General features: G+C 44.2%; 2 protein-coding genes and 1 long non-coding RNA gene across 3 annotated transcripts in view; all 3 read right to left on the reverse strand.

The window, feature by feature from the left end:
• The window catches only part of LOC140721792 (uncharacterized), a 284,490-nt gene that overhangs the window by 36,559 nt on the left and 220,828 nt on the right, over window positions 1-27,103 (reverse strand). The gene's annotated exons all lie outside the window — the stretch shown is intronic.
• LOC140721755 (uncharacterized) lies at window positions 1,646-7,128 on the reverse strand. Its single transcript, XM_073036553.1, has 2 exons — window positions 7,114-7,128; window positions 1,646-2,782 (listed from the first exon to the last, which is right to left on the reverse strand). The coding sequence occupies exons 1-2, from the start codon at window positions 7,126-7,128 to the stop codon at window positions 1,646-1,648; spliced, it is 1,152 nt and encodes a 383-aa protein (XP_072892654.1).
• Window positions 18,223-27,103, reverse strand: part of LOC140721786 (uncharacterized) — a 112,516-nt gene continuing 103,635 nt past the window's right edge. The window contains exon 7 of the mRNA XM_073036586.1: window positions 18,223-20,132. Coding sequence (XP_072892687.1) covers window positions 18,996-20,132 — 1,137 coding nt within the window. The 3' untranslated portion in view covers window positions 18,223-18,995. The remainder of the gene's footprint in view (window positions 20,133-27,103) is intronic.

Here is a 27,103-nt window from a genome sequence, read left to right on the forward strand (position 1 = left end):
CAATGCAAATATACAGATAATACACGTTAGCAATACTAAACCTAAAAGTGTGGGTATAATAATAATCAATAATAAACAAGCTCTATCGATGTCCAGGGGATAATGAATTGTCATATGTGAATATAAAGTTCAGTTCAGTTCATACAGGCTGAGGTAGTTGTTGGTCGATGTGTTGTAATTGTTGGAGAGAGAGGGAGAGCGAGCAGTGACAGCCAGTCAAACCTTCCTTTACAATCTTGATCCGTTGATGTGTTGTTGTGGCCATTCGGGTATGACCCCTCTGTCCTTTAGCTAGACCGTTCTTCTGTGGTGGACTCGTCACCCAAGCAAGGGTGGACACACGTACAAGCCCCCACCGGCCTCGCTATAAACAGTGAGTTAAAATTGACCGATCCTTCATTCGGTCTCTGATGCCCCACACTTTCTTGTGGGTTCCAACACTTAAACAGTGCTCACTAGTGTGTCTCTTGGTGCGTCTGAGGGGTGTCTCCCCAGACCTCACTTTTATCCCTACTCACGGTGTCTCAGGTGTCAATCAGTTTTGAATGGCTTAGCCCATCAAACCAGCCCACTCCAGCTGTCCACTGAGGAATTTTAATGAACAGAATGGTACCAAGTAAACAGCCCTCTCCGGAGCCATAAGTCTTACAGGAGTCATAATATGGTGGAACAACAAGTCTCTTCCTCCCTGTGTTATCTCCCCCTTATCTGAAGCAAATGTTCCAGTCCAAGTATGATTTTGTTCCATCTCTTTCTCTCTCATTAGCAGCCTGGCAACAGTAACCGTTTGTAATTCTCCCAAGGGAGGGAGAGATGGGCAACTCTGCACCCTTCTGCCCATCAGAGCTGTTCATCCTTCGTAACAATAGTAACTTAAACAAGATAAACAGATGTTAACAGTGTTATGTTTATAGATGTGTGTAAATGTAACTCCCAAACTATTGAGCTCCAGGGAAACCAGGCTTGGAGTCTTGAGATGGTAAATTATGAAAGTTCAGTTCAACTACAGAATAGGTGATGAGAGAGATATTTGTAATCCAGGGTAAATGTCAAGGGAAGGCAATTATTTCGAATTCCACAGGTTCCATGGTGGTAAATCAAAGGAACAGTCACTGTAGATTTTATCTGTCATCCTTTCAAATCCACATACTAATTATCACCCAAAGTGACTTGTCATAAGGGGTATCGTCTTCAAATGAATTACCACACCACACCCATGCAAGGGTGAACACATTAGTGGTCTTCACAGGATACCTCAAATCATATCCACTCCTATAGTTCAAACAAGGTAACAACCACACATTTGGTGTACGCTGAATCGATAATTAACCCACCCTTGTGGGCATAGGAAAGTTGCAATCAGTGACCCTTGGCCACTTGTTCCCTGGTTTCGATCCTTCCATTTTTCCTCTTTCGTCTACGTCTGACTCTGAGTGTCTGTGTCCTCAGTTAAAACTAAACAAACTGCGAGCGATGTAAACAAGTTGCAAGTCAGACTGATTCACATTCTTAATCTCACTCTCTCTCTCAAAATAACAGTCCACAGCAAACAAAACCTAGGGATTCATAACAATGGCCACTCCCCATTGTGAACTGAATGATCTGCCAGTAGTTGGGATGACTGAGTGAATCCTTTCCCACATTTTCAGCAGGTGAATAGCTTCTCCCCAGTGTGAACTCGCTGATGACTCTGTAGGTTGGATGGATCAGTGAATCCCTTCCCACATTCTGAGCAGATGAACGGCTTCACCCCAGTGTGAATTCGCTCATGCCTCTGTAGGCTGGATGACTGAGTGAACCTCTTCCCACATTCTGAACAGGTGAACGGCTTCTCCCCAGTGTGAACTCGCTGATGACTCTGTAGGTTGGATGGATCAGAGAATCCCTTCCCACATTCTGAGCAGATGAGCGGCTTCTCCCCAGTGTGAATTCGCTCATGCCTCCGTAGGCTGGATAACTGAGTGAATCTCTTCCCACAGACTGAGCAGGTGAACGGCCTCTCCCCACTGTGAACATGCTGATGACTCTGTAGTTGGGATGACTGAGTAAATCCCTTCCCACAGACTGAACAGGTGAATGGCTTCTCCCCAGTGTGAACTCGCTGATGACTCTGTAGGTAGGATGGATCAGTGAATCTCTTCCCACAGACTGAGCAGGTGAATGGCTTCTCCCCAGTGTGAACTCGCTGATGACTCTGTAGGTTGGATGGATCAGTGAATCTCTTCCCACAGACTGAGCAGGTGAATGGCCTCTCCCCACTGTGAACTTGCTGGTGTCTCTGTAGTTGGGATGACTGAGTGAATCTCTTCCCACAGTCTGAGCAGGTGAACGGCTTCTCCCCAGTGTGAACTCGCTGATGACTCTGTAGGTTGGATGGATCAGTGAATCTCTTCCCACAGATTGAGCAGGTGAATGGCCTCTCCCCACTGTGAACTTGCTGGTGTCTCTGTAGTTGGGATGACTGAGTGAATCTCTTCCCACAGTCTGAGCAGGTGAACGGCTGCTCTCCAGTGTGAACTCGCTGATGTCTCTGTAGGTTGGATGAGTGAGTGAATCCCTTCCCACATTCTGAGCAGATGAACGGCTTCTCCCCAGTGTGAATTCGCTGATGTCTCTGTAGGCTGGATAACTGAGTGAATCTGCTCCCACAGTCTGAGCAGGTGAAGGGCCTCTCCCCAGTGTGAACTCGCTGATGACTCTGCAGGGTGGATGACTGAGTGAATCCCTTCCCACAGACTGGGCAGGTGAATGGCTTCTCCCCAGTGTGAACTCGCTGGTGTCTCTGTAGTTGGGATGTACCAGTAGGGTGGATGACTCAGTGAATCTCTTCCCACAGACTGAGCACGTGAATGGCTTCTCCCCTGTGTGAACTCGCTGGTGTTTCCATAGGGTGGAAGAGTGAGTGAATCTCTTCTCACAGACTGAGCAGGTGAACGGCCGTTCCCTGGTGTGAACTCGCTGGTGTGCCATTAGGTCAGATGACTGAGTGAATCCTTTCCCAGAAATTCAGCAGATGACCAGCCTCTGAGCAGTGTGGTGTGAACTGACTGGTGTGTCCACAGGTGGGAAGACTGACTGAACCCCTTCTCACACACAGAACAGGTGAATGGCCTTGCCCAGTGTGAACTTGTTGCTGTATCTTCAATTGTGATAAACGAGTGAATCCATTCCCACTGTCTGAGCAGGTGAAAGGCCTTTCTCCTGTGTAAATTACAGGCGTGCCAGTTGGTCAAATGACCAAGTGAATCCCTCCCCACAGTCTGAGCAGGAAGGATGGTCAATTGGTTTCCTTGCTCTACTTCTTAAATATCTAGACAGAGACAACAAAACTGCTGTGCCATGTTTGAGCTTCTTGGAGACGAATTCCTTCTCATTTTTAACCTGTAAAAAGATTTACAAAATCCATCAATGGGTGTAGGACAACATTTCAGATGAGATTACTTGAGTTGCCAAGGTTTGATCTGGTATCACACTGTTATAGTGAGGTTCAACGAAAGTTGGACAGAGAAATCATCTTCTAACTAGGCACAGTGCTGTTATCTGGAATGACCATTAAACTCTCTGATGTTCTTCCTGTCTCTATAAGAATGGGGCATTTCTGCCATCTCCAATCTGTGACCTGGCTCAGTTTGACTCTCTCCATTAGTATTAATCCCTGTTCCCACTCAGCTGCATGGGTTCCTGGCCCCACGGTAACTGAAACACTCTCACACAAATAGATTTTCTTGACGTGCAGCTGGGATCTTCTTTTATGTATTATTAACTTAAAGTGCCACAGTTTTAACACCATATAAAACATTCCTGCTGAAATGACTGGTTGGTTCGCACAGCTGTCAAAAGGGGTTAGAGTGAATTTTTGTATTATTTCAGTTTGTTGTCACAATCATAGAAAATTTCAACACAGAAAAAGGCCCTTTGGGCCATCTAGGTTCTGCTGAACTATTTGAACTGCCCACTCCCACACCTCTACCATCCAGGTACCAACACAAACCTCTTAAATGTTGAAATCGAGCTCACATGCACCACTCGTGCTGGCTGCTCATTCCACAGCTGGATAACCGTCTGTGTGAAGAAGTTTCCCCTCATGTTCCCCTTAACATTTCACCTTTCACCCTTAACCCATGGCCTCTGGTTGTCATCCCACCCAATCTTCGTGGAAAAAGGCAGCTTGCATTAACACTATCTGTGCCTCTCTATCACAATCAAATCTCCCCTCAATCTTCTGCAATCCAAGGAATAAAGTCCTGATTTGTTCAATCTTTCCTTATAACCCAGGTCCTCCAGACATGGCAACATCCTTGTGAATTTTCTTTGAAATCTCTGAACTTCGTTTACATCTTTCCTGTAGGTAGGTGACCAAAACTGCACATAATACTTCAAATTAGGCCTCACCAATGTCTTCTAGAAGTCAACATAACATCCATCTATTGTTATCAGTACTTTGGTTCATGAAGGGCAATGGGCTGAAATCATTCTTTCCATCCCTATCTACCTGTGATACCTCTTTCAGTGAATTAAGGACTTGTATTCCCAGGTCCCTTTCTTCTACAACACTCCTCCGTGCCCGACCAGTCACTGTGAAAGACCTCCCTTGGTAGCTCATACCAAAGTGCAACACCTCACACTTGTCTGCATTAAATTCCATTTTCCATTTCTCAAACCATTTTCCCACCTGGTCCAGATCACACTGCAAGCCATGATAGTCCTCTTCACTGTCCACTACACCACCAGTCTTGGTGTCATCCACAAATTTGCTGATCCAGTTAACCACACTATCATCCAGATTACTGATATAGATGACAAACAACAACAGATTCAGCACTGATCCCTGTGGCAACCACTAGTCACAGGCTTCCAGTCAGAGAGGCAACCATCTGCTACCACACTCTGGCTTTTCCCAAAGGCAGTGTCTCATCCAATTTACTGTCTCATCTTGAATGCTGAGTGACTGAACCTTCTTGACCAACCTCCCATATGAGACTTTGTCAAGTGCCTTGCTAAAGTCCATGTAGACAACATCCACTGCCTTGCCTTCATCCACTTTCCTGATAACTTCCTTGAGAGACTCTATAAGATTGGCTAGAGCCATGCTGTCTATCCTTTATCAGTCCACACCTATCCAAATACTTACAGTATATACTTGGTTCCTACACACACTCTCCAATAACTTTCCCAGTTCTGATGTCAAGCTCACCAACGTATAATTTCCTAGTTTATTTTTACAGCCTTTTTTGAACAGCAGAACAACATTGTCTGTCCTCCAATCCTCCAGTACCTCACCTGTCACTAAGGATGATTTAAATATCTGTGCTTAGGCCCCAATAATTTCTGCACTTGTCTTCCGCAGGGTCCTAGTGAACAACTTGTCAGGCCCTGGGGATTGATCCACACTAATTTGCCTCAAGACAGCAAACCCCTCCACCTCTGTAATCTGTACAGGGTCCATGAAGTTGATGCGACTTTGCCTCACTTCTATAGACTCTGTGTTCATCTCTTGAGTAAATACGGATGCAAAAAAAATCTCCCCAAGTCTATGTTATCCCTTCATATGGATTACCATTCCGATCTTCCAGAGAATTAATTTTTCCCTTGCAATCTTTTTGCTCTTAACATATCTGCAGAATCCCAGATGATTTCCTTCAACTTGTCTGCTGGTGCAACTTCATGCCTTTATTTCTTTCATAAGTGTTCACTTGAATTTCCTGTATTTCATAAGTACCCCATTTGTTCCTATCTGCCTGTACCTGGTATGCACCTCCTTTTTATTGATCTGGGAGAGGAAAGCCAAAGGGGTGATAGATCTGCATGGTGGGAGGTGGGGGTAAGGAGGGTTAAACTAAAGTTGCAGGGGGAATGGGAGCCTGAATAACAGAACAGATAGTGGAGAGGTTGTGGAGACAGATGTTGTTCAGGCCTCAGACAAAGTCAGGAATGAAAAAGTTGAGCATGGTGCAGTGAATATGCTGAGCCCTGTATATGTCAATACAAGGAGCAGCATAGGAAAGGCGGATGTGTTCAGGGTATGGATCAACACCTGGAATTATGACACTAGGATCTGGCAACTTTATGGCAAAGGTGTGCTTGGTAAATGGGAGGTCTTCAAAGCAAAATTTTGAAAGTAGTAAGCGGGTATATCAGAATAAAAGGTAAAGATAGAAACTGTAGGGAAACTTGGATTGCAAGTGATATTGAGACCCTGGTAAAGCACAAAATGGAATTGCACAACAGGGATAGGCAGTCAGTTTCTTATGGAGTATAAGAAATGCAAGAGAACACATAAGAAATAAATCAGGATGGCTAAAAGATGGCATGAGGTTGCTGTCACAGAAAAGGTGAAGGATAATCCTCAGGGATTCTAGTGACAGATTAAGAGCAAAAGGATTGCAAGGCAGAAAGTTGGTCCTCTGGAAGACCGGAATGGCAATCCACGTGTGGAACCAAAGCAGATGGGGAGATCTTAAATATTTTTCCATTCTCTATTTACTCAGGAGATGGACAAAGGGTCTATGGGAGTGTGGAAAAGCGGCATTAACTATTTCAACCCTGGGGAAAAAAAACACTCCTCTGGCCACTCACACGCTCAATACCCCTCATCATTTTATACACCAAAAAATGTCTCTAAATATAAACAAGGAAATTATACATTGCACAATCTACTTTCCACGATTCAGTACATTTACACGGACAGGTGTGTAAAAAGGGCCCAAAGAATATCAGGGACAAACAGGCCCAATTCATCACAACCACAAACTGTTCCTGCTGCTACCATCCAGGAAACGGTATCACAGCAAATGGACCAACAGTCTCCGGGACATCATCTTCTACCAGGCCATCAGACTGATTAATTCAGGTTGATACAATTGTATTTCAATGTAAGATTGACTGTCCTATGTACAAACTATCTATTATAAATTACTGAAAATTACACATTGCACATTTAGATGATGTAAGGTAAATATTTCTACTCCTCATGTTTATGAAGTATGTATCTAATAAAGTCAATTCAATTCACCTTCTCCACTATCTGTTCTCTCATTCTGGCTCCCATTCCCCCTACAACTTATTTTAACCACATCACCCCCTCCCCTGCTCACTACCACTAGCAAGCCTCACCACGAGGATATTCATCCCCTCTTGTTCTGTTCCTCTAACTAACGAATCCCCTATCAGCCTTTCGACTTTCCTCTGCCAGGTAATTCCCCCCAACAGTTTCTAAAGTGGTCCACCTGTTGTTGTGTGGGATGGCCACTAGAGTACTCTGTGATGCCTACATAACCTTATTCCCCTTCTTGATTCTCACCCAGTTTCCTGTGTCCGGCACCTCGGGTGTAACTCCCCTATCTTCATGTCATATCTATCACCCCCTCCAACTGCTGGATGATCTGGAATTCACCCATTTCAAGTTGCAGCTCATTGAAGTGCAGGGTTACAAGCTGCAGCTGGATGCACATCTTGTAGATGAGGGCATCAGGGACACTGGAGGTCTCCACTCCTTCCCTCCAATACCCCCTATAATTTGCAATAATCTCCCCTAAAATTTATAATAACCAGTGTGAAGATAAATCTTGTACTGTGTATTTTTTACCCAGTGACAAGATGTGCACAGTGAATTTTATTTGGAGAGGTATTCATTTTCACAGCTAGCAAATCACTGTCAATAGGAACTTTGATCTCCTCTGGGTTTGATCGAGTTCATCTGCACTCTCACACAACCTATGTAGCAGGCTTGTAACAGGAAATGGAGGATTTTCTCACCAAAGCTTTTTCACATTGTCCATATGTGGTTTGCTTGCTAAATTATGCTTTAAAAAGTCAGATTTCCAAATATCACTCCACTTCTTCCCACTTGCAAATTCTCCAGCAACTTTTGCATCACCAAAATGCAAACAGGCATCACTAGTTTCTGTACTCTACATAAATATTCCCCCTGAACCCTCCCCCAATGACTGACGGTGGTGAACTCAGTGAATGAAATCCCAATGAATATGAAGGGAAGGGCAGTAGTCTGTCTCACTGGAGTCTGGCACATTTGTGATGTGAAAGCTACTTGTTGCCCAGGGCAAAAGTGTTTGATATCATTATGTACCCAGAGAGAATGGGACAAAACATGTCCTCACCGGTAGAAAAGTCCAGAGCAAGAGGAGGTAGAGCAAGCAATACACAATCTATGGAAAAGAGTACTAATACTGATTTTCTCAAATGGTGATGTAAAAGATTTTGTTCCCTTTCTCCGAGTTCCTAATCCTTGCATTTAGATAGCTGGAGTTCAGCTCTGTCTGAGAGATGCATCGGTTCCCATTCCCTCATCAGCCGGAAGCTCCCCGGGGCATGTGTACGGATCGTGGGGCTGAGAGAGAGGGTAGAGAGCAGGACTGTCCCGGGATTGCTGGCCACGGTATCTGAAATTCAGAGGAATTATGCCGAAGTCATAATTCCGGCGCCGACCTGAGCGGCAGCCTTTTCCAGCTGCTCCCGAGATTCGATAAATTGATCATTCTTTTTTTAGCTTGTTTTCTTTTTTAGTCATAGTGTTATGTTTAGTATTTATTTAATATTGAGATGGAGAGAAAGGTGTATTCGAGAGACCAGCTACTTGCGCTGAGAAATGCGCAAGTCAGTGTTGCGCAACAGATCCAGATCCCGAACGAAATTAAACGGAGGTTCCGTGGCTCCAGGGCTGGAAAACTGCGCAGGGATAAGTGGACGGAGATGAAGAAGCGTTATAAACCCGCTGTTCCTTCGGTCATTATGGGGAACGTGAACTCGCTGCCAAATAAAGTGGATGAGCTAGCCTCACTAGTAAGGAATGTTAAAGCATACAAGGAATGCAGTTTAATGTGCTTTTCCGAAACATGGCTGACGGCTAACATCCCGGATGTAAATGTAGAATTACCTGGTTTTACTACAGTAAGATTTGACAGAGATGCCAAAAAGTGTGGGAAGAAGAAAGGAGGGGGACCGCTCTCTACATTAACGCAAGATGGTGTAACCCCGGGCATGTGAGTACAAAGATCTCCGTTTGTGAAAGGGATATTGAGATGATCGCCGTGAGTATGAGGCCATATTACCTGCCTCGAGAATTCGCAAGCGTCATTGCGGTGAATGTGTATGTCCCGCCGCGTGCCGACGCAACGGTAGCGTGTGACGTCATCAGCTCCGCGGTTGCTAAGCTACAGACACAACACCCTGAGGCACTGGTGTTAATTACAGGGGACTTCAACCATGTGACTTTGGACAAGACACTACCTGCTTTCTCCCAGTACGTGGATTGTTACACCAGGGGTAATAGGACTATTGACCTGCTGTATGCAAACGTACAGGATGCATATAGTGCATCCCCGCTGCCTGCACTGGGGAAAGCTGATCACAACCTGGTTTTGTTACAGCCCAGATATAAATCAATTGTGATGAGGCATCCCACTACCACACGCTCTTTTAGAAAGTGGACTCCTGAAGCTGAACAGGCCCTGAGAGACTGCTTCGGTACTACTAACTGGGATGTACTGCAAGGGGGGCTCTGTGGGGGCGTTGAGGAGGTCACTGATTGCACAACGGACTATATTAATTTTTGTGTGGATGCCGTTGTTCCTGTTAGAACTGTTCGCTGCTATCCCAATAATAAGCCCTGGATCACTAGTCACATCAAAGGCCTCCTAAACCAGAAGAAGAGGGCCTTTAAAGATGGTGATCGGTTGGAGCTTAAAAGAGGTCAGAAGCAACTCAGAGTACAGATAAGGGGGGCAAAGGAGCAGTATAGAGGAAGCTAGAACAAAAGCTGCAGAAAAAAAGCATGAAGGAGGTGTGGGATGGGATGAAGATCATCACCGGATGTGGTGCAAAGCGGGGGGCAAACATAAGTGGAGATGTGGAGAAAGCGAACCAGCTGAACAACTTCTTCAATAGGTTCGACAGCACAATCTCATCCTCACCGCAGAACTCCACACCAGGCTTGTCTTTCTACTCGTCCTCCCTCTTACTTCCCTCATAGGAAAATAGCCACTCACAGGAGACCTTGCCCACGCCCGGGATTACGGCTGCACAGGTGAAAGGTCAACTGAGGAAGATCTGTACCAGCAAGGCGGCTGGACCGGATGGAGTATCCCCACGATTACTGAGGGCCTGTGCGACTGAGCTGGGAGAACCCCTACAGCGCATCTTCAACATGAGCCTGGAGCAGAGAAGAGTACCCAGACAGTGGAAAACATCCTGTATTGTCCCGGTACCGAAGAAATCACAACCAAAGGAGTTGAATGACTTCAGACCTGTTGCCTTGACGTCGCACGTGATGAAGACCATGGAGCGGCTGATAATACAGAATCTAAGGCTACAAACCAGGCACGCCCGGGATCCTCTTCAGTTTGCATATCGGGAGAAGGTGGGAGTGGAGGATGCTATCACGTATTTGCTGCACAAATCCCTCTCTCACCTGGATGGGGTCAGTGGTGCTGTGAGGATTACATTCCTGGACTTCTCTAGTGCCTTTAACACCATCCAGCCCAGGATCTTAAGGCACAAACTAACGGAGATGGGAGTAGACGCTTACATGGTGGATTGGATAGTGGACTACTTGACAGATAGACCTCAGTATGAGCGGTTGGGAGACTGTAGGTCTGACACGGTGGTCAGCAGCATAGGAGCGCCACAGGGGACCGTGCTCTCTCCGGTCCTGTTCACCCTGTACACATCAGACTTCCAATATAACTCGGAGTCCTGCCATGTGCAGAAGTTCGCTGATGACACGGTCATAGTGGGGTGTGTCAGGAATGGACAGGAGGAAGAGTATAGGAAACTGATACAGGACTTTGTGATATGGTGCAACTCAAACAACCTGCGTCTCAATATCACCAAGACCAAGGAGATGGTGGTGGACTTTAGGAGATCTAGGCCTCATATGGAGCCAGTGATCATTAATGGAGAATGTGTGGAGCAGGATAAGACCTACAAGTATCTGGGAGTGCAGTTAGACGAGAAGCTAGACTGGACTGCCAACACAGATGCCTTGTGCAGGAAAGCACAGAGTCGACTGTACTTCCTTAGAAGGTTGGCGTCATTCAATGTTTGTAGTGAGATGCTGAAGATGTTCTATAGGTCAGTTGTGGAGAGCGCCCTCTTCTTCGTGGTGGCGTGTTGGGGAGGCAGCATTAAGAAGAGGGACGCCTCACGTCTTAATAAGCTGGTAAGGAAGGTGGGCTCTGTCGTGGGCACAGAACTGGAGAGTATAACATCGGTAGCAGAGCGAAGGGCGCTGAGTAGGCTACGGTCAATCATGGAAAACCCTGAACATTCTCTGCAGAGCACCATCCAGAGACAGAGAAGCAGTTTCAGCGACAGGTTGCTATCGATGCAATGCTCCTCAGACAGGATGAAGAGATCACTACTCCCCAATGCCATTCGGCTTTACAATTCAACCGCCAGGGGTAAGATATGTTAAAGTGCCGGGGTTAGAACTGAGCTTAAGTTACCATTCAATGTATTTTAGTAAACTATTTAAGAACTTTTTAAAAGCTATTTATTAATGCTTTTTGAGAGGGTGATTTTAGATGCATATCATATTTATATTGGATTAAGGATTGTATGTAATTAGTTTTGCTACAATAAGTGTATGGGACATTGGAAAAAATGTTGAATTACCCCATGGGGATGAATAAAGTATCTATCTATCTATCTATCTATCTATTCACCCAGGATTACAAATATCTCTCTCCCATCATTTATTCCGAGGATTACTTAACTTTCCTACTTTACCATCTCAAGACTCTGAGCTTTGTTCCCTCAGGCTCGATAGTCTGGGAGTTATATTTACACATATATACACATAACACTGTTAACTTTCCCTTATTTCGTTAAGTTACTATATTATAAGTAGATGCTAATAAAGGCAGTGGTTTTAACATCAAAACCAGACTCCAGTGTGAACTCTATTGCTGCTGGTTCGTTTCTAAAACGCTACAGTTCGTAACACAGTTTTAATAAACTAGTTAGACCACATCTGGAGTGTTTCATACAGTTCTGGTCGCCCCCATTCTCGGAAGGATGTCGGGGCTTTGCAGAGGGCGCAGAAGAGGTTTACCGGGACACTGCCTGGATTAGAGGGCATGAGCTATAACGAGAGGCTGGACAAACTTGTGTTGTTTTCTCCAGAGCGGCGCAGGCTGGGGTGAGACTGGATGGACGTTTATAAGATTACGAGAGGAATAGATAGAGTGGACAGGCGATATATTTTTCCTGGGGTTTGAAATGTCTAATACATTTAAGGTGAGAGGAGATCTGAGCGGCGTTTGCTTCTTTCTACAGAGTAGTGGGTAAATGGACATCTGTCTGGGGGCGGGAGACCAAAGCGGCCACGTGATCCCGTTTCCTGTTCACGTTTTCCGCAGATCTGCAGCATCTGCGGGTCACTGCTCTACGTGTACGTGTAGCTTCATCTTTCCCCGTTCAGACAAGTCAGTGAGATCCGGATCGGTCACGTCCTCTCGTTGTCGGTGGACAAAATGTTTTTTTTCGGCAATATTTTCAGCATGTTTCATTCCACTGTTTTCACCTGCTGAAGTGCTGCCGATGTTTCTGGGTGTCTGACCCACTTATGTGAGAATTTAGCTTTTTATAATTATCTGAGCTTCTCATAAATGTGTACGCTTCACTCCACTACTTCCAAAGCAACAACCCAGTCAGTCAAACAGTCGGCACAATTAAAATAGTTTATTACATCTTTTTTTTTCATTTTGTACTATTTATATGATTTAACAATGTGATATTTATATTCTTATATTAAATCACAATCGTTAAAATCTATGGTTAAAAATTAGGCTCTACTGCTGAACGAATTTCATGACATATGCCTGTGCTATTAAACTTGATTCTGGTATTGATATGGGAGACCCACCACCGGTCACCTGATCCCAGTTACCGCAGATCGTAATGAGAGATTGAAGCATTTTCTATTTATTTGCGTTCCTCAGAAATGACAACAGTTCAGTTTCCTTCTTTGGTTCCAGAGCAGAAGCTCAGTCTGTCTTAATATTTCCACACAATTAAAATGGGGAATTTGTTTACTATCATCACGTACTGAGCTACAGTGATAACTTTGCCTGACGTACCATCCACACAGATCGATACATTGCAGCAGTACATTGAGCTGATATACGACAGAACAATCACTGTAACAAAGCATTATGGCTGCAGAGAAAGTGCAGTACAGATAGACATATGGTGCAGGGTCACGTCGAGTTACATTGTGAGGTCGAGTCCATTTTATCTTTCATTTGGCTTATAACTGCAGACAGGAAGCCGTCCTTCAGCCTGGTGTTACGCACTTTATGGCTTTTGTATCTCTCCGCCAATGTGGGAGCGGGTTTGCAGCAAGAACGTCCAGGTTGTGAGGATCTTTATGTACATGCCCTGCTTTTCCGAGGGAGGGGAAGTGTAGGAAGAGTCCATGGAGGGGAGGCTTGTTTCCCTGATGTTCTCTGCAGTTCCTTGCAGTCATGGGCAGAGCAGTAGCCATACAAAGGCATGAAGTATCGACAAGGAGCTCAGAGACCTCGGCCTTCACCCTGCCTTGTGTAGCTGGATCCTGGACTTCCTGTCAGATCGCCGGCAGGTGGTAAGAGTGGGATACATCTCCTCTGTCTCTCTGACCCTCAGGACACATAACCCACAGGGTTGTCTCTTTGGCCCCCTCCTTTACTCTCTGTGCACCCATGACACTGTATTGCCACCCACAGCTCCAATCTGCTAATGAAATTTGCTGACAACACATTGATTGGCCTAATCTCAAATAATAAATTTCAATCGATCAAATGCATCCTGACAAGGCTCGGCCCAGACAAACTTTTCACCCTTCTTCAGGAGATTGGTCAGAGGAAGAGCGATAGCAGCAAAGTTCTTACAGAACTTACGGTAATATCCATCCATTCCCAGAAACCTTCCAGCAGCCTTCTCAGCAGTCAGAATAGGAACTTGAGAAATTGCCTGGACTTTTGCCCGAACAGGAGCCAACTTGCTTTGACCTACAACATAGCCAAGACAGGTCACAGTGGCATGGCCAAATTCACTCTTAGCTAACTGTAAGGTTGTCCTGAGAAAGCCTGTCAAACGGCTTCTCTACTGCAGAGATATGCTTTTCCCCAGTGTCACTCCCTGTGACTAAGTCATCAATACAGGTATCTGTGTGTTCTAACCCTCGAATTACAGAATGAAACGTTCTCTGGACTGATCCTGGACCATTTGTTTTTCATTCCAAACGGCAAAAGATTGTATTCATACAACTCAGAAAGTGTCATAATCAGTGCAAAACCTAACACTACCATCAGGTTTGCGCACAATAACGGGGGGTGAGCTCCAATCTGATGCTGAAGGACTAATAATACCATTTGCCAGCATATATTCAATTCCTTGCTCAGCCAATTTACACTTTTCGACGTTCATGCAATATGGGTGTTGTTTAATTGGTTTGGCTTGACCAATATCTACATCATGTTCTGCGACCGTGGTTTGCCTGGGAACATCGGGAAATAAATCTTTAAACTTCAGAATTAATTCCTTCAGCTGTTGTTGTTGCTTTGGCTGCAGATGAGCCAACTTGTTAACAATGTTTTCTGGAACAACCGAGTTCATTAGTCTAACTGGGACCAGCTCTGGTTTGTGAAAATTCTCAGACGAGTCAATTGTTTCATTCTCAGGGTTGCCAGATTCATATGTTTTGACAATAACACTCACAGATGGTGCCTGCTTGTCAAAATAAGGCTTTATTATATTTATGTGTACCACCTGTGTTAGTTTACGTTGGTCGGGTGTTTTAATAACATTATTCAGATCATTAATTTGAGAGACTATTTCATGCGGTCTATTGAACTTCGCCTGAAGTGGATTCATCAATATTGGAGATAAGGCAAGCACCTTATCTCCCACCTGGTGTTTTCTTTCTCAAGCCCACTTATCAAACCAACACTTCATTTTGTTTTGAGAAATCTTTAAGTTTTGTCTCACTGGACTACAAACTTGGTGTAGTTTATTCTTGAACTTCTAAACAAAGTCTAACAAGTTAACAAGTACATCCCCATCAATCCACTGATCCTTTAACAAGGTCAAAGGTCCCCTCACTCTATGATCAAATACAAGTTTAAATTGACTAAAGACCAGTGATTCCTGTACCGACTCTCTTACTCCAAACAAAAGCAAATTTATTCCTTCATCCCAGTCTTTTCCATTTTCAACACAGTATGTCTGAGTCATTGTTTTGAGAGCAGAATGATATCTTCCTAAAGCCCCTTGTGATTCCGGATGGTACACAGACAATGTAATTTGTTTCGCTCCCAGTTCATAAACTACCTGCTGGAATAATCCAGATGTAAAATTACTTCCTTAATCAGACTGGATTTCTTTAGGAAAACCAGATAAAGTAAAGAACTTGGAAAAAGCCTTCGCCACAGTTTTAGCTTTAACATTTCTGAGAGGTATTGCCTCTAGGAATCTGGATGCAGTACACATAATAGTTAGCAGATACTGATGGCCAGCTTTAGTCTTTGGCAATGGGCCAACACAATCCACTATAAATGTTAAAAAGGGTTCACCGAATGCAGGTATAGGCCTGAGTGGGGCCACTGGCGTGACCTGATTAGGTTTACCCACAACTTGACAAGTGTGACAGGTTCTGCAAAAGGTCACAACATCTTTCCTCAAATTAGGCCAGTAGAATTATTTCATAATCCTGTTTACAGTTTTATTCACTCCAAAATGTCGACCTAATGGCATACTGCGGGCCAAAGTTAAAATTTCAGCCCTATAACTTTAGGAACTGCAACTTGGTGAACAATTTCCCATTCCTCACTCACTGGTATAGCAGGTGGCCTCCACTTTCTCATTATCACTCCATCCTTGAGATAATACCCTACTGGCACTTTCTTATTCTCATCATTTCAGAGAGTTGTTTCCTTTAAAGCTTCAATCTCAGCGTCTTGGTTCTGTTCTGCTATAAACTTCTTCCTACACAGGGATAAATCTTTCTCATCAGACTTACGACCTGAATCCTGTTGAAACAATGAAGGCAGAAAAGTCCCTGACAAGTCATCATAACCTGAATCCCAATTTTGGCTATCAGGGGTATCAGAATCATGCTGCACAGAACTGTCTGCGTCGGCAGACTTTTTAGCCATATTTCGAGTTACTGGGCAGGAAGGATAAATGTTAAAATCCATCTGTGGGTCGTCCGTGGTTGGCTTAGTTGTCAACAGCACTGCAGGAACAACTTTAGGTCATTCCCTAACAGCAAACTAACATCTTCCAATGATAAACTGGAGTATAATCCGATTTTAACAGGTCCCAAAACCAACCCTGACAGTAAAGTTAACTTGTACAACGGCACAGAAACCATGCCACCCCCAATGCCTTTAATAAGATTTACCTCACCAGTGTTAGTCTCATCACCAAACTTTAGAACGCTGTCTGATATAAGTGACTGAGAATCCCCAGTAAATCGAAGAATTTTCATTGGTACCGGGGTTGACCCTTCCTTTACTAATACAAACCCATCTGACATAAAATGATCGAATCCCTTCTTAACTCGGTCAGACCTCTCAGACCTTAACTGAGACTCAACAGAATGTTCAGAACCCTGTGGGTTTACAGGTGCTTCAACAAACTGAACACAGGCATTTGGGACTGCCTCCTTTTCCTTCTTCAGGACAGAACAATTAGCCATCATATGACCAGCTTTCTTACGATAGTAACAAGTATGACCAGAAAATTTCTCCTTCAACTGCTTCCCTTCATCCTTACTCTTGTCACTAGTCCCAGCTGTAATTTCTGGTTTACCCTGGTGATCCCTGCTACTCTTTTGGAAGCTCTTTTTCTGGGTAAACTTAACCTTGTGAGTTAAAGCAAACTCATCTGCTAATCTAGCAGACTCCTGCAAAGTGGCAGCATCCTTTTCATCTAAATACGTCTTTATGTCATCAGGAGCACACCTTTTGAATTCTTCAATTAAAACTAACTCTTTCAAGCTATTAAACTCATCATATATTTATCATCACCATATATATCATCATATATGTGCACCAGCGATCAAAACACACAGACTTCTCATAAGCAAATTACATATGTCCGGTTCACAGATTTCCTCAAATTTCTGAACTTTTGCCTGTATGATTCTGGGACCAACTCATAAGCTTTGAGCACAGCCTGTTTCACTATGTCATAATCAGCTGCTTCATCAACTGTCAAAGCAGAATAGGCTTGCTGAGCCTTCCCCTTAATTACACTTTGTAAGAGAATAGGCTAACCCTCTTTTGGCCACTTCAAATTCTAAGCAACCTTCTCAAAATGCTGGAAGTATTTATCAACCTCTGTCTCATCAAATGGAGGTACCAATTTAATTTCCTGACTGGCCTCAAACTTATCACCAGAGTCTAACGCTAGACCTCTTTGCTGCAACCACTCTATCTTTTCCAGCTCAAATAGCCTCTGTCTTTCTGCTTCCTCCCTCTGCTTTTCTGCCTCCTCTCTGATTTTCTGCCTCTATAGCCTCAAACTGCCTCTGCCTTTCCGCAGCCTCCATCTTTAATTTTTCTCACTCGTACTGGAGCTCAAGCTCACGAGGTTTACTTTCAGGAAACACCTCCAACTCCTCCACTTTAAACACACCCTCAGGTATATAATGTTCAGCTGTTATCCTCTGCAACTCTGCCCTCCTCATTGTCAATTTCAACATAGCAAGTTTTAACGTTTTAGCAAGACTCAACAACTCAATCCGTCTGGCATCCTCTAATGCCTCAGAAGTTGCCGCTTCCAAACAATAATCAGCATCCGCTGCTGATTTTCCACACACAAATCAATCAAAAGGGACTTCCCCAATGAAATCGATAATTAATGACTACGCCCCCATAGCTGTTCATATCCCGGATGCAGGCCCCAATTTTGTTATGAATCGTAAAGCTTTAGAAACGAATCAGCACCAATAGACTACACCTGGCACAACACACACAAAATGCTGGTGGAACACAGCAAGCCAGGCAGCATCTATAAGGAGAAGCACTGTTGAAGTTTCAAGCAGAGACCCTTCGTCAGGACTGCCTGAAACGTCGACAGTGCTTCTCCTTCTAGATGCTGCCTGGCCTGCTGTGTTCCACCAGCATTTTGTGTGTGTTTGAATTTCCAGCATCTGCACATTTCCTCGTGGAGTCTACACCTGGAGTCTGCTATTGATGTTAAAACTATCTTTATTAGAATCTACTTATAATATAGTAACTTAAGCAAGATAAACAAAAGTTAACAGTGTTATGTGTATATATGTGTGTAAATATAAATCCAAAACTATTGAGCTCGGGGGAAACAAGGTCTGGAGTCTTGAGATGGTAAATTATGAAAGTTCAGTTCAACCACAGAATAGGTGATTAGAGAGATATTTGTAATCCAGGGTAAATGTCAAGGGAAGGCAAATATGTCGAATTCCACAGGTTCCATGGTGGTAAAACAAGAGAACAGTCACTGTAGATTTTATCTGTCATCCTTCCAAATCCACATACTAATTACCACCCAAAGTGACTTGTCACAAGGCGTATCGTCTTCAAATGAATTACCACACCACACCCAGGCAAGGGTTAACACATAGTGGTCTTCATAGGATACCCCAAATCAGATCCACTCCTATCGATTAAACGAGGTGACAACCACACATTCGATGTACGCTGAATCGATAATTAACCCACACTTGTGGGCATAGGAAAATTCCAAACAGTGACCCTTGGCACCTATTTCCCTTGTTTTGATCCTTCCATTTTTCCTCATTCATCTCCGTCTGACTCTGAGTGTCTGTGTCCTCAGTCAAAACTAAACAAGCTGGGAGTGATGTAAACAAGCTGCGAGTCAAACTGATTCACCTTCTTAATCTCTCTCTCTCTCTTAAAATGACAGTGCACAGCAAACAAAACCTAGGGATTCATAACAACTGACTGGTGTGCCAGTAGTCAGGATGACTGAGTGAATCCTTTCCCACATTCTCAGCAGGTAAATGGTTTCTCTCCAGTGTGAACTTGCTGATGTCTCTGTACGCTGGAAGACCGAGTGAATCTCTTCCCACATTCTGAGCAGGGAAACAGCCTCTCCCCAGTGTGAACTCGCTGGTGTTCCAGAAGGTGGGATGACAGAGTGAACCGTTTCCCACATTCTGTGCAATTGAATGGCTTCTCACCGGTGTGAACATGCTCATGTCTCAGTAGGGTGGAAGATTGAGTGAATCTCTTCCCACATTCTGAGCAGGTGAATAGCTTCTCCCCAGTGCGAACTCGCTGATGTCTCTGTAGGTCAAATGACTGAGTAAATCCCTTCCCACATTCTGAGCAGGTGAACGGCTTCTCCCCATTGTGAACTCGCTGATGTCTCTGTAGTTGGGATGACTGAGTAAATCTCTTCCCACATTCTGAACAGGTGAATGGCTTCTCCCCAGTGTGAACTCGCTGATGACTCTGTAGGTTGGATGGATCAGTGAATCTCTTCCCACAGACTGAGCAGGTGAATGGCTTCTCCCCAGTGTGAACTCGCTGATGACTCAGTAGTTGGGATGACTCAGTGAATCTCTTCCCACATTCTGAACAGGTGAATCGCTTCTCCCCAGTGTGAGCTCGCTGGTGTCTCTGTAGGGTGGATGAATGAGTGAATCTCTTCCCACAGACTGAGCAGTTGAATGGCCTCTCTCCAGTGTGAACTCGCTGATGACTCTGTAGTTGGGATGACTGAGTAAATCTCTTCCCACATTCTGAACAGGTGAACGGCTTCTCCCCAGTGTGAAATCGCTGATGACTCTGTAGGGTGGATGAATCAGTAAATCCTTTCCCACATTCTGAGCAGGTGAACGGCTTCTCCCCAGTGTGAACTCGATGATGACTCTGTAGTCTGGATGACTGAGTGAATCCTTTCCCACATTCTGAGCAGGTGAACGGCTTCTCTCCAGTGTGAACTCGCTGATGTCTCAGCAGGCTGGATAACTCACTGAATCCTTTCCCACATTCTGAGCAGGTGAATGGCTTCTCCCCAGTGTGAACTCGCTGATGTACCTGTAGGTTGGATGACTGAGTGAATCCCTTCCCACAGACTGAGCAGGTGAACGGCCTCTCCCCAGTGTGAACTCGCTGATGTCTCTGTAGGGTAGATGACAGATTGAATCCCTTCCCACAGACTAAACAGGTGAATGGCTTCTCCCCAGTGTGAACTCGCTGATGTCTCCGTAGGTTGGATGGATCAGTGAATCCCTTCCCACAGACTGAACAGGTGTATGGCTTCTCCCCAGTGTGAACTCGCTGGTGAGCCATTAGGTCAAATGACTGAGTGAATCCTTTCTCAGAAATTCAACAGATCACCAGCCTCTGCCCGGTGTGAACTGACTGGTGTGTCCGCAGGTGGGAAGACCAAATTAATCCTTTCTCACACACAGAACAGATGAATGGCCTTGCTCAGTGTGAACTTGCTGATGTACCTTCAATTGTGATAACCGAGTGAATCCATTCCCGCTGTCTGAGCAGGTGAACAGCCTTTCTCCTTTGTAAAATGACAGGCTTGCTATTTGGTCAAATGACCGAGTGAATCCCTCCCCACAGTCTGAGCAGGAAGGGTGGTCGATTGAATCCCTTGCTCCACTTCTTAAATATCTAGACAGAGACAACAAAACTGTTGTGCCGTGTTTGAGATTCCTGGAGACAAATTCCTTCTCGTTTTTAACCTGTGAAAAGATTTACAAAATCCATCAATGGGTGTAGGACAACATTTCAGATGAGATCACTTGAGTTGCCAAGGTTTGATCTGGTATCGCACTGTTACAGTGAGGTTCAACCCAAATTGGACAGAGAAATCATCTTCTGACTGGGCAGAGTGCGGGTATCTGGAATGACCATTAATTCCCTGATGCTCTTCCTGTCTCTATAAGAATGGGGCATTTCTACCGTCTCCAATCTGTGACCTGGCTCAGTTTGACTCTCTCCATTGGTATTATTCCCTGTTCCTGCTAAGCAGTATGGGTGCCTGGCCCCACAGTAACTGAAACAGTCTCACGCAAATTGTCTTTGTGGATGTGCATCTGGGATTTTCTTTTATGTATTATTAACCGAAAGTGCTACAGTTTTAACACCATATAAAAAAATTCCTGCTGAGATGAATGGTTGGTCCGCACAGCTGTTAAAAGGGGTTAGAGTGAATTTTTGTAATATTTCAGGTTCTTGTAGAAAAGTACAACACAGAAACAGGCCCTTTGGGCCATCTAGTTTGTGCTGAACTATTTAAACTGCCACCCCTACCATCCAGGTACCAACACAAACCTCTTAAATGTTGAAAACATGCTCGTATGCACCACTTGTGCTGGCTGCTCATTCCACAGCCGGATGACAGTCTGTGTGAAGAAGTTTCCCCTCATGTTCCCCTTAACATTTCACCTTTCACCCTTAACCCATGGCCTCTGGTTGTAGTTCCACCCCCATCTCAGTGGAGAAAGCCAGCTTGCATTTACACTATCTATGCTGCTCTATCACAATCAAATCTCCCCTCAATCTGCTACATTCCAAGGAATAAAGTCCTGACCTGTTCAATCTTTCCTTATAACCCAAGTCCTCCAAATTTGGCAACATCCTTGTGAATTTTCTCTGAAATCTCTGAATCTCTTTTAAATCTTTCCTGTAGGTAGGTGACCAAAACATCACACAATACTCCAAATTAGGCCTCTTTTACAAGTCAACATAATATCCATCTATTGTCAGTATTTGGTTCATGAAAGCCAAAGGGCTAAAATCTTTTTTTTCCGTCACTATCTAACTGTGATACCACTTTCAGTGAATTAAGGACTTGTATTCCCAGGTCCCTTTCTTCTAAAACACTCCTCCGTACCCGACCAGTCACTGTGAAAGACTTCCCTTGGTAGGTCATACCAAAGCGCAACACCTCACACTTGTCTGCATTAAATTCCATTTTCCATTTCTCAAACCATTTTTCCCAGGGGGTCCAGATTGCACTGCAAGCCATGATAGTCTTCCTCGCTGTTCACTACACCACCAGTCTTGGTGGTCATAAATCTGCTAATTCAGTTAACCACACTATCATCCAGATTACTGATATAGATGACAAACCACAACAGATCCAGCACTGATCCCTGTGGCACACCACTAGTCACAGGCCTCCAGTCAGAGAGGCAACCATCTGCTACCACACTCTGGCTTCTCCCAAAGACAGTGTCTCATCCAATTTACTATCTCATCTTGAATGCTGAGTGACTGAACCTTCTTGACCAACTTCCCATATGAGACTTTGTCAAGTGCCTTTGTAAAGTCCATGTAGACAACATCCACTGCCTTGCCTTCATCCACTTTCCTGATAACTTCCTCGAGAGACTCTCTAAGACTGGTTAGACATGACCTACCATGCACAAAGCCATGCTGTCTATACTTAATCAGTCCACATCTATCCAAATACTTATATTTCCGATTCCTGCACATACGTTCCAGTAACTTTCCCACTATTCACCACTCCGTGGGTTTGGAGATTTCCCTTGAATTTCATAGAATCATAGAAATCTATAGCACATTACAGACCCTTTGGCCCACAGTGCTGTGCCGACTATGTAACTGACTCTAGAAACTGCCTGGAGTTTCCCTAGCGCATAGCCCTCTATTTTTCTGAGTTCCATGTAACTATCTAAGAGAGTGTTAAAAGTCCCTGTTGTATCCGCCTCGACAACCTCTGCTGGCAGTGCATTCGACACATCCAACACTCTCTGTGTAAAAAACCTACCCCTGACATCCCCTCGGCATATATTTCCAAGCACCTTAAAACTATGCCCCCTCCTGTTAGCCATTTAACGCTGGGAAAAAATCCTCTGGCTATCCACACACTCAATGCCCCTCATCATCTTATACACCTAAAAAGGGCTCTAAACATAAACAAGGAAATTATACATTGCTTTGAGGATTTGTTAGAAGTATAGAAAATTATGAGAGTATAGATAGGTTAAATGCAAGCAGCTTTTTCCACTGAGGTTGGGTGGGACGACAACCAGAGGTCATGGGTAAGTGGGGAAGGTGAAAATTTAATGGGAACATTTGGAAAAGTTCTTTGCTGAAATGGTCGTGAGAGTGTGGAATGAGATGTCAGCACTAGTGGTGAATATGAGCTCGACTTCACCATTAAGAGAAGTTTGATTGGTACCTGGATGGTAGGGGTATGGAGGGTGATGATCCCAGTGCAGGTGGTTGCATTAGAGAGCTTAAATGTTTTTGGCATTGACTAAATGGGCCAAATAGCCTGTTTCTCCACTGAACTTCTCCATGTTTCTGTGACAGAGAAGCTGGCCAAACTTGTTTGGAAGGGAAAAGGTAGGAGTGACAATGGAGCAGCAATGGCTGGAGTTTCTGGGAGCAATTCGAGAGCTGAGTGATCGATACATCCCAATGACATTGCAGCATTGGAAAGGCAGCAGGGCACAACCGTGGGTTAAATGAGAATCCAAAACCAACATAAAATCAGAGGAGAGGGCAAACAAAAGAGCAAAAGACCATTCGGAAGCTTTTAGAATCCAACAGAAGACAACTAAAGGAAAGTCAGATGAGTTCGGGAGTGGAATTATGAAATGGTTGTCATTAATGAGTTTTGGTTGCACCCAACAGTCCGCGGCATTTAGAGGAACGAGATATCCAGGGCCTCAATATCTCTTGAAAACCAAGATTCCCTGCACTAGTTACCATTCAACTTTTATTTTGTCAGGCACGTACAAACTCTACACCCTTAAAATTTCACTTCTGAAGAACTCCCACTTACCAAGTATTCCTTTGCTAAAAAACATCCTGTCCCAATTAACGCTTGTCAAATCCTTGCAAATATCATAAAAATTGGCCTTTCTCCAATTTAGAATCTCAAGAGAGGCCCAGGCCTCTGTTTTTCTGTATTTACTTGGAATCTTATGATCAGTAGATTCCAAGTGTTCCCATACACTAATTTCTGTCACTAGCCCTAGATCACTTCCCAATAGCTGATTGCACACTTCTACATCGGGAATTTTACGTACTGATTAAGGTAGATTTGATAAGCTCTACCCCATCTAGTCCTTTTACAGCCTAGGAGTCCAGTCAATAAATGGAAAGTTAAAATCACTCACTTTATCAACCTTTGTTTCTTGGCATAGTCCATAATCTCTCTACAGATTTGTTCCTTGAAATCCCTCAGACTGTTGGGCGCAAGCAAGTCCAAGTAATGGCTACAATATCATAATTTCATGCCCTGAGGTCTGAACGACATCTGTTTGGTGTCAAAAAAACAACCTTGCCCTCAATGTCACTGAAACAAAGGAGCTGGCTGTAGACTACAGGAGAAATGGAGACAGGCTGACACAGGATCTGGGGTTGAGAGGGTGAACAGCTTTAAGTTCCCTGGCATACACAACACCGAGGATCTCACCTGGTCTGTACATACTGGCTGTGTGGTGAAAAAGGTACAACAGCACCACTTTCACCGCAGGCGGTTCAGGAAGTTTGGGATGGGGCCCCAAATACTAACAACTTTCTACAGGGGCACAATTGAGAGCATCCTGACTGGCTGCATCACTGTCCGGTATGGGTGCTGTACTTCACTCAGTTGCAGGACTCTGCAGAGAGTGGTGCGGACAGCCCAGCGCATATGTAGATGTGAACTTCTCACTATTCAGGACATTGACAAAAACAGGTGTGTAAAAAGGGCCACTGTGTAAAAAGGATCATTGGGGACCAGCGTCACCCCAACCACAAACTGTTCCAGCTGCTACCATCTGGGAAACGGTACCACAGCCTGAAAGCCCGGACCAACAGGCCCAGGGACAGCTTCTTCCACCAGGCTCTCTGATAGATTAATTTATGCTGATGCAATTGTACTTTTATTTATCCTGACTGTCCTGTTGTACATACTATTTATTATAAACTATTATAAATTTCACATTGCACATTTAGACAGAGACGTAACATAAAGATTTCTACAACTCATGTATATGAAGGATGTATGTAATAAAGTCAATTCAATTCAATTCACCCTCTCCACTATCTGTTCTGTCATTCTGGCTGCAATCCTCCCTGCAACTTTAGTTTAACCACCCACCCCACAGGGGAGCACTAGCAAGCCTTGCAACTAGGATATTAGTCCCTTTCTAGTTCTGTTCCCCTAACTAACGAATCCCCTATCACCCCCTTTGACTTTCCTCTGCCAGGTAATCCCCCCCAACAATTTGTAAAGTGTCCACCTGTTGTTGTGTGGGATGGCAACAAGAGTACTCTGTGATGGCTATTTAACTTCATTCTCCTTCCTGACTCTCACCCAGTTTCCTATGTCCCGCACCTTGGGTGCAACTCAACTCTCTGCACGTCATACCTATCACACCCTCCGACGCTTGGATGATGCGGAATTCATCCATTTCCAGCTCCAACTCCTTAAAGAGCAGCTTGACATATACCTTCTACGTGAGGGCATCAGGGACACTGGAGGTCTCCCCGCCTTCCCACCAGTGTCCCCTCTAACTTGTAATGACCAGTGTGTGCAAAAATCTTGTGCTGTACAATTTTTACCCAGTGACAACAACATGTGCAAATTGAATTTTATATAGAGAGATATTCATTTCAACAGCGAGCAAATCACTGTCAGTAAGAACGTTAATCTGCTCTGGGCTTGATTGAGTTCACCTGCACTCTCATACAACCTATGTAACAGGTTAACACCTATTGGTGATTTTCTTGCTAAATGATGCTTTAAATTTCAGATTTCCAAATATCACTCCACTTCTTCCCACTTGAAAATTCTCCAGCAACTCTTGCATCACAACAATACACACAGTATTGTACATAAATATTTCCCCTGAAGTCTCACCCAGGTGACTGACGGTGGTGAACTCAGTGATGGTAATGCCAATGAATATGAAGAGAAGGGCAGTAGTCTGTCTCACCGGAGTCTGGCACATTTGTGATGTGAAAGCTACTTGTTGGCCAGGGCAAAGGTGTTTGATATCATTATGTAGCTAGACAGAATTGGTGGAAGCATGTTCTCACCAGTAGAAAAGTGCAGACCGAGAGGAGGTAGAACAAGCAACACACACAAAATGCTGGAGGAACTCAGCAGGCCAGGAAGCATCTATGGAAAAGAGTACTAATGCTGTGTTCCTCCAGCAATTTGTGTGTGTAGCTTGGATTTCCAGCATCTGCAGATTTCCTCTTTGTGATTGGAGGTAGAACAAAGATGATTTTCTCAACTGGTGATGTAAAAGATTTTAGAGCCATAGAATAGAACACTACAGCACAGTACAAGCCCTTCAGCCCTCCATGTTGTGCCGACCCATATAAACTTTAAAAAAAATACTAAACCCACACTACCCCGTAACCCTCCATTTTCTTTCATCCATGTGCCTGTCCAAGAGGCTATTAAATACCCCTAATGTTTTAGCCTCCACCACAACCCCTGGCAAGTCATTCCAGGCACTCACAGCCCTCTGTGTAAAAAAAAACTTACCCCTGATGTCTCCCCTAAACTTCCCTCCCTTAATTTTATACATATGCCCTCTGGTGTTTGCTATTGGTGCCCTGGGAAACAGGTACTGACTATCCACCCTATCCATGCCTCTCGTAATCTTTTAGACCTCTATCAAGTTCTAGACCTTTCAGATTATTTTACATTTCATAAAGATTGAAACAGAATAGGCTGAAACACACTGTTCAAAAGTGCTGGCGTTCAATCCACTTCGTGCATTGACTCATAACATTTTTTGGGTGTATGTTTGACAGAAACACATCCAACAGATTTCCCATCAGAAGTGCAGGTAAATTCTGGACCTGATTTCAAATGAACCACTGAGCGCTCTAAAAAAAAAGGTGCTGCAGAGGCCGATTTCTCCCTTGTGCTTTTATTTTTAGTGTGAACTATGTTACATTGATGGTGATTAATGATCATTACTTTCAGGCGACAGCCCTCCAAACCTGTGACTAACCACAGTAAAACTTAGTGAACCTGCCATGGTTGGGTCTTGGGTGTCGGACGAGCAGATTTTCTGTATTATTAGATGTTCTCATATTAATACATCATACCTCACTTCCAAATCACTGTTTTTAGACATCACATTACAGAA

Source organism: Hemitrygon akajei, unplaced genomic scaffold, assembly GCF_048418815.1.
Source record: "Hemitrygon akajei unplaced genomic scaffold, sHemAka1.3 Scf000061, whole genome shotgun sequence".
NCBI lineage: Eukaryota > Metazoa > Chordata > Chondrichthyes > Myliobatiformes > Dasyatidae > Hemitrygon > Hemitrygon akajei.